Raw genomic sequence first — 7908 nt, 5'->3', positions numbered from 1 at the left:
CCTTGATGTGGGCGATGATGGCTTTTTACGTGGGGTGGAAAGCGCTGTCGGTGGGTGGATGGTTTTTGGGCCCAACCATATGGTCAATGCACACTGCAAATTGGTACTTGGCGTAGAAGGCGACGCTTCATTTGGTTTTCAAATTGAAAAGGAAGCAACGGAAAAATGAGACGCGATGCGATGTGACGCGACGCTTTGTCGAAAGGCGGTTTCTTGTCGTCGGGTCACATTGCCATGAGTTTGCCCCCGCTAATTGAGACATTTGTCAACTTGCACAAATGAGTGGTCATTTCTCAAAGTGTTCAGCGACAGCATTCAGTCGAAGATGGCACATTCACTTCAAGGAGGTAACAGAAATATAGAGAGAGAAACAACAACAAAGTTAATTTTGACTAAATTATACAGGCATTCCCTTATGGGAGAGATAATAAAGTTGTAGCTTCGTTGTGTTAAAAGGATCAAAGTTTTCTATCATTTCGAAGGATCGCTGATGATGATGAACATGTCCAGTTAGATCTGAATACCAACCGTGACTACTTTTTGTGCTAAAATCTAATACAAACACAAATTTAAATGGAGCTCTATTGATTTTTAGTTGTTTTTAGATGCCGAGCAGCAGGTACACGGATTTGCAAGTGAACAAAACAGGAAATTTTCGATAACTTTACGCCAATCATTTTAAACACGTTTAATCTAAGCAATGCTGGATTAAATTTGCCGTTTGATTGCGTGAATGTTGCTTGTTGATTGCAAACGCTTTGGCCCAGTGCGTACTACCTGTGGCATCAATGTTGTCGTCGATTTTGCGCCATAATTTCGCTCCGATGATTGATGAATTTTTTGCTTTTTAGCCATCATTCTTTTTTCGACAATTGATGGGATTTCAATTGTATCATAATCCAAATTCTTAATGTCCGACATCAGGCTAGAAAAGGTCATAGGCGCTAAGAAATAACGACCTAAAGTAAGTAGGTAGTAAGTCGATTTGGAAGAGTTTTAGGAATTTTCGTTGGTTACCATTCAATTTCTGTAGAAATCCACCGAGTTCCCCCATTTCCAGAGTTTGTTTTACTGGTATTTTAAGATCTTCCGTTGATAGCTCCGTATGTTTGGCTATGGTCATAACAATCTCACGTAGGGTAGCCGGTGACTTCAATGATTGCAATGTATGCATTATGATTGCTCCGTTGAAATTGGGCATTCTGAAAGGTTTTGGTTAATAAATTGATAATGATATCAAAATTCTAATATGAATTCAAATTGGGAAACTAATGTATTATTGTCGAACGTTTGCTTCTAGAATAATATGTGTGTATCAAAAACGAAATTTTGTGTAAATGTGAAGGCCTTCTACGATGTGACAAAGAAGTGTGAGTGTGAATACTCGATGTTAGAGGTTCTTCCCTTGCTGCAATTTCTTTATCACCAAGTGACAAAGCCATTACTGAAAAATTCTTGTTTCCAGTGTGACTTTAGCATGCAAAATTAAAAGTTTGTTAATTGCTTTTTTTGACGCAAAATTTAAGAAAACTTTTTTGATTAAACTGTACAGTATAATTCATAAAAGATTAAAATTATGTTTTGCTTTGGTTCAGGCTAATTACGTGGTGTATAATGCTAATTTGATAATAACAAAATTTGGTTTCACGTTGGTTTTGCCCAACAAAAAATTTGCTTTGACTTTTCTCTGAAAGTTTTCAGAATGTTTCATCAGTTGTTCACAGCGTTAATGGAGAGTTCTGTCAAATATCCTTCAAAATCAAGCGAACATTTTTCATTTGTTATTCTTAGGTAGTTGGCAACAACAAATGATTTTTTCACGTTTAGTTTTCCCTTTCATCCGTTTTGTCGAGCTACGTCAATCTTTTGTTTATCGCACTTCAATGTTGATGTTGACGATGATTATATATAGGACACTGGGCTGATATCTATCAATAAAATAACAACAATTTTTCCACGTTCCAGTTCGATGTGTGTCATTGAAATATTGCTTGTTATTTGCATCGGGCGCCACACTGATAAAACGGGTAAACTAAGGACACCTGAATTTTAGATTCAATTTCGAAATGGGAGCTAAAACTTGGTAGTTTAATGAGGTGTTTGTGTGTTCATTAACAATCAAGGCATGAAAGCGAAACCGCAACTGCAACTAATTGATTAACCGATACCAAACCTGCAACTTTACTTTCATAACTCTGTTCTTGATTTCACAAAATCAATGACTTATGTATATTCAACAAATATAATTTGAACCAGAGGGTGTACAAATATCAGCTTCAGACGGCAGTTACCCCGCCTCTCTGCTTGTTGTGTCTTTTTGCTGACGCTAATCAGCAGAGTTGTTGTGGGTGTATGTGCAAGTGTATGTGCATGAGATTGTGTGTGTTTGAATAGTTAGTCAAAGTATCTAAAAATAGTAACAGAAACATATGGCATATGGAAGGTTTAATTAAACGGACTGAGAAAACTTTGCTTTGTTTTTTGTTGATTTTTTTTTTTTTTTTTTGGAGCCCGCACAAAAGACGAAAACGAGTGGCATCAATCATTTTTATTGTGGCAATTAAAGCTTAAACAGCTGTCAAGTCGGCTGACAAGTCAAGATGTCATTACCATGGCTGGTGATACTACGTGTGTGTGTGTGTGCTTGTGTGTGTGAGCTGGTTGCATCGACAAAAGATCGCTTTTCCGCTGTTACCAATAATATAATATTAATTTTTTTTTAAGCTAAGAAACAAGCAGAGCAAAAAAATCGAAAAAAAATAACGATAACGTTGACAGATTTCTGGAGTAAGAGCACAGAAAATTTTTTTTTCTCCATTCCTTGCTCTCTCTCTCTCCTCTCTTTCACTGTGACAGCAAACGGTAATTTAATCAAAAAGTGTCAGACAGAGTCTGCCATATGGCAACCATTGAAGCGTTCACGTGACACGCCATTCTAACATGGCATAAAAAATAAAAGAAGAGAAAAAATGGCAAATGGCAAGCAACAACAGCCAAAGGAAAAGCGGATGTTGTGAAACAAGTTAGAAGGCAAAAAGGCTGTGTCAAAACGGGAATAAAAAAAATCTGAAAACAGCAAACCAACGGAACGAAGTTAGTTATATCCTTAGAAATCTGTAAACGATTGGGTTGCCTGCTGGATATCTTAAAGAACAAAGTTGATTCCCACTAAATGACAAATATAAAATATATTGTGTTTTGTTGTAAGTATATTCATACAAATACGAAGACCAATTTCCCATTATTTCCCATTACCAATTTGACAAAATATTCACACTTACGAATATGCCCAGTTGGTACTGCTTAATAACTCGACTTTTACCATTGGCGGATGCAGAAAGGAAAATGTGACAAAATATGCAAAAATTGTGCGTGGGCAGCGCATTAAAGTATGCTACATACTTTGTTACTTTTTTGTTAGGTCCAAACAGGATGTTTGTTTGTACGTGAGTGTTTGCGTGTGTGTGTGGGTAGGTTAAAATCTGTTTGATTTCCGTTTTAGATAGACAGCTAAAAATAGAGTAAGCTCAAAATCTGAAACCAAAAGAAAAAGAATAATGCAAGAAGTTTGATCAAACATTTCGTTTTTAATTTTTCCAAATGTATGTACAACCAACACTCACATACATACATAAGTGGATGAAAATTCTCTCGATAACAGAAGGAATTCTACATATGCCACTTGAAAATGCAGTGTAAATGTTATTTTAACACGTGTCAGTGTTGGAAGGAACAAAAATGAAAAACGAATGCGAAATAAGAAGAACAAAACAAAAACCTGACACAGGAGATGGCAGAGAAAATGAAAGGTAGAATAGAGAAAAACCAAATGGTTTTAGAATATAGTAGGTTATCTTGTATGTGTATGTGTGTGTTTTTCTGCACTTATGTGTGTGTGTGTGTGCAAATACCAGAAGCTAAAAGGTAACCTAACACGCTTTTCGCATATTATTTATGTGAGGTGATAAAACGTTGTGTAGTTGCTTACTGTCTGTTGTGTGCGTGTATGTATGTGTGTGTGCGTGTACCAAAAGGAATGACTATTTCACAATTTAAAGCGTAGATAGAAGCAAACGCAATTTACAAGTCATTCGCAATAGAATGTTGATAGAGAAATAATGGCTGATAATGACTGACAAATATTTTCAAGCAATGGTCGGTGTTAACTTTTTTAATTTGATGATAAGATCCTGTGGGTTGTATGGACAGTTGCATCGAAACTTATATGCTCTTTCTGTCAGTGAAACTTTTGTATAGTTTTTTCGTTTAATAATTGTCCCTGTAAATAAACAAAAGGGAGACAAAAGTATATAGAGTATTTTTAAGAACAGTTAAAATGTAATTGTGCTCATTTTGACACCGAACATTATATTAAATACTATCTATAATTTCTATAAGCCAGAGAATTAGATTCGTTAATGAAAGCTCAATTGATATTCAGATAATGTTTTAGCTCTAAGCATTAGTCAAAAGTGTTCTCTACACTATTGACCAATATGCAAAAAATTTTCCCTTTCATATCTGCAACATTTGACATTTATGCCGAGTCAGAAATGTGTGGCCAAAGGTATGTCAGATGCCTGTGTCTTGCTGTCTCTCTTTGAATGTGTGTGTGTTTGTGTGATAAACGACAGCTTCAGCATTCTGACAGTCATACTTGCTATGTTTTCCGAAAAGGACCAGCAATGTTCTTGTCCTCTCCTTTCAACGTCGCTGTTGTGCGGTATTGTGTCCTGTGGTCTATACATACATAAGACCCGTGCAAGTGACAAATTATATGCACAATGGCACAATTTTTACTACTGCTAACGTTGACTTTGACTCTGGTCAGGACACGAGTATGAGAAGAATGAAATGTATGATCTTGTGTATGTGTATGGGTCTGCGTGTGTATCAGCATCGGTGTCATTTTGGTTTGTCTATATGAAATATGTGTTGCATTTCAGAATACGGTAAACTCTGAACTGTGTCCAGCCACCCAAGTTGTAAATAATATTCGAGGTGTGATCAGTTTATCTTGCTACTTATGTGATCTAAGCAAATATACCGAAATTAATCCATAACTTCACACGTATTTTGATGTTAATTAGAAGTAATGAAACAAATTTACTTTCCAAAACGATTCATTCAATTCATATGGCTGTGATTGCTATGTTCTTAGGTACTTTGTAAAGCTCCCGAGTACCATAAAAGCTGCTGATATTTGAAAACTGAGCTATTATTATATTATAAAACACACCTCGTTGCTTTGGGTTTTGTGCATGGGACCCTAAAGGAATTATGCTTATACCTTGTCGTCGTCTATAAATTGTCAATTTTAATTGACTCGTTTTTGCTCTTCATTTGGGGGGTTTTTGTGTTTCGGATGGCGCTCTGGAGGTTATTTGTATGCACGTGCTTCTGACTCTGTCTGTGTGGCTGATTTCCAGGCTACTTGAGATGCGTTTTACGACCCACATATGTTACACAAATTGATTTGCATTTTCCCCATTTTGTAAGTGAATTATAAATTACATTACATTTTATGGATGAAACCAATAGAGTACAGCATGTTGTAAATTTATATTTGTTTACATAGACACATATGAGAGAGACATTCTGAATTAAATAGTATATAAAATTTAATTTGAAGTTTATGTGTATATATAAACAGATGTGTAGATGGAGCGAATTTTATATTTAAAAGTTTACCCATTAGTCTTAAAAGCCTCAGATCGCCTTACTTTAACTTACATTTAGATGCATGAATGTACGACCGTAGTAATCGGAACTACTAGAAATAGATTTTTAACGGTGAGCTGCGTTCAAACAACTGTAATATAATCTTGTTGATCGTTTTGTAAGGTATACAAATCAATGGTCTGCCTAAAAGTATGCTATAAAAGAAATATGTGATTTTAAAATTTTGTTTTTAGCTCAAACCGAAGCGAACTTGACTGAAAGGCAGAATTTGCCAGCTTGAAACATTTATTTCCTTTGCTGTTGCTTTTGTTGTTGTATATTCTTATTTAAGTCAATTAATTGAAGCCATTTGAGGCTCTCACACTCTTGGACTCTTCTCTTTGCTCCATCTGTCTGTCTGTCTACCGTTTTCCAAGACTTGCGTCATTTTCATGCGGGTAACTTTTACGCACTTGCGTCTTAATTACTCACACCAAAAAATGAAGCTGCCAGTTCCCAAAGTCGGGCAGCTCCTCCGTCAACTGTCCTCGGTTCTCCCCACTAACCGAAGGCATTGCCACCTTGCCAACTTAAGTCCTTAAGCTCCTTTCAGAGTTCTATGTACGTGAATGTGTGTGTGTGTATGTGCATGAATTCTATGTAGGCTAAGAGCGGCTCCCTCATTTGCCTGAAGTTTTCCTTTACTTTTCTTTTCTTTTTTTTTTCATTTCTTTGCTATCAGTTGTTGTAAGGCTTAGGCAGAATTTTCTTTCTTTTTTTATACGTTTTATCCTGGTTCTGCAACATGTTTGCATTTCATTTGTTAGCAGCTTGTCAACATTTTTTATCTATGCTTTAGTCTTTGGGCTCTCCTTTAAAGCCTTTCCGGTTCCTGGCCATGTCATTTGTCAAACGTCATGTGTGTGTGTGTGTGTGTGTGTGTGTTTGGCTATGTTGGCGTAACAAAATTTATTATGTCTCTGTATATCGTATACGTAATAATTTAACAAATTAATACAAATATTAATCATACGGCCGTAAGATCAAAAGGGAAGGATGCAAATTAAAATAGAAATTAGTGTCGTAAATTGGTTTGCTTCGAAGCCCTTAGGCCTTATTTTCCTGCCATTTTCTTGCTGGTCAGCAAATTGGAAGTTTAACTTGTTGCGCTCCAAAGGGCACGAAAAATGACAAAACTTCTGCGTCGTGAAACAGTAGAGAGAGAGAAGAAATCACAGATAATATGAGAGAATGTGTGATAGAGAGAGAGAGAGAGAAAAAATAATAGGAATGAGAGTAAAGAAAACACAGATAATATGAGAGAGAAAGAGAGAGAGAGAGAGAGAGAGAGAGAAAAAGAATAGGAGTTGAGTCAGGTAATCGAGTGAAAGTCAAGCTGAGGTTGCTTTTCGTTGAGTGAAAGTTTCCCAAGGAAGTTTGTGGTGGAAATACCTTGAAGAAGTTACCAAAGAAATCAAAATTTACTTTGATAAATCTTAAATTGTCTAAGTTTAGACTTTCCTGATTTGGCTTTTAGCTTTGAATAAGCTTAAAATGTATTTATTTTACATCTTTTTATTCGGGTTAAATTATTAAATTTCTTTATTGATGCGGCCACATTTGGTAGATACTATATTTATATGATTTAGAATCAGTAATGAAGTTAAAAGAAATAAAAAAAATTTTTATTATATAAAAGAGAATAAAATATTGATATTCTAATAAAAATTTTAAAGTCCTGGTCAAGCAAAATGAAATGCAATTACGGGCGCAGAAAATCAAATACATCGAAGGAACATTCATTCAGTCTACAATTCAATTTGAAATATAATAAACAAATATAATTGGAACAGGGCCCATTGAGGCCCTACCTTCCTTGTGCCCTTACAAACATCTGCCCAAAATCAATATACCCCTTCAGCATGGGCTTGTACACACATCCGCAACCGAATAGAAACTGCCAAATGCAGATGGCAAATCAAATGGCAATTCAACACTCACACAGAAACATACACTTACCCACACAACAGCAATGACTAAACAACAACAAAATACAATATGCAAACGCAAAAAGGGTATATTAAACATACCAACATGGACAACTTTTCATAATATATAGTTTAGATGGGTGGAGGATTTTATTATTATTATTTTTTCCATAAATATTTCCAATATTTTATGCACTTTACCCTTAAAAGTGGCCAATGCGGCGTATGTGGAATGTTTGCATAAAAGTGCGAATTCACC

The 7908-nt window shown here is 35.6% G+C and overlaps 1 protein-coding gene across 1 annotated transcript; it reads right to left on the bottom strand.

The window, feature by feature from the left end:
- Positions 1–568: 568 nt before the first annotated feature.
- Positions 569–1317, bottom strand: LOC137581265 (uncharacterized). The gene is made up of 2 exons (XM_068295473.1): positions 1018–1317; positions 569–959 (listed from the first exon to the last, which is right to left on the bottom strand). Exons 1-2 carry the CDS (start codon positions 1199–1201, stop codon positions 709–711), a joined length of 435 nt encoding a protein of 144 aa, XP_068151574.1. The 5' UTR covers positions 1202–1317; the 3' UTR covers positions 569–708.
- Between the last annotated feature and the right edge of the window lie 6591 nt (positions 1318–7908).

This window comes from Drosophila tropicalis, unplaced genomic scaffold (genome assembly GCF_018151085.1).
Source record: "Drosophila tropicalis isolate 14030-0801.00 unplaced genomic scaffold, ASM1815108v1 contig_845, whole genome shotgun sequence".
NCBI classification, from domain to species: Eukaryota; Metazoa; Arthropoda; class Insecta; order Diptera; family Drosophilidae; genus Drosophila; species Drosophila tropicalis.
The sequence above is the reverse complement of the archived record's forward strand: the minus strand, read 5'-3'. Positions and strand labels throughout refer to the sequence as shown.

Coding starts and splice junctions, on each gene's coding strand:
- LOC137581265 (XM_068295473.1), bottom strand. CDS start 1,201: ATGCCCAATTTCAACGGAGCAATCATAATGCATACATTGCAATCATTG. Junction 960..1,017: donor ATTTCTACAGAAATTGAATG/GTAACCAACGAA, acceptor TACTTACTTTAG/GTCGTTATTTCTTAGCGCCT.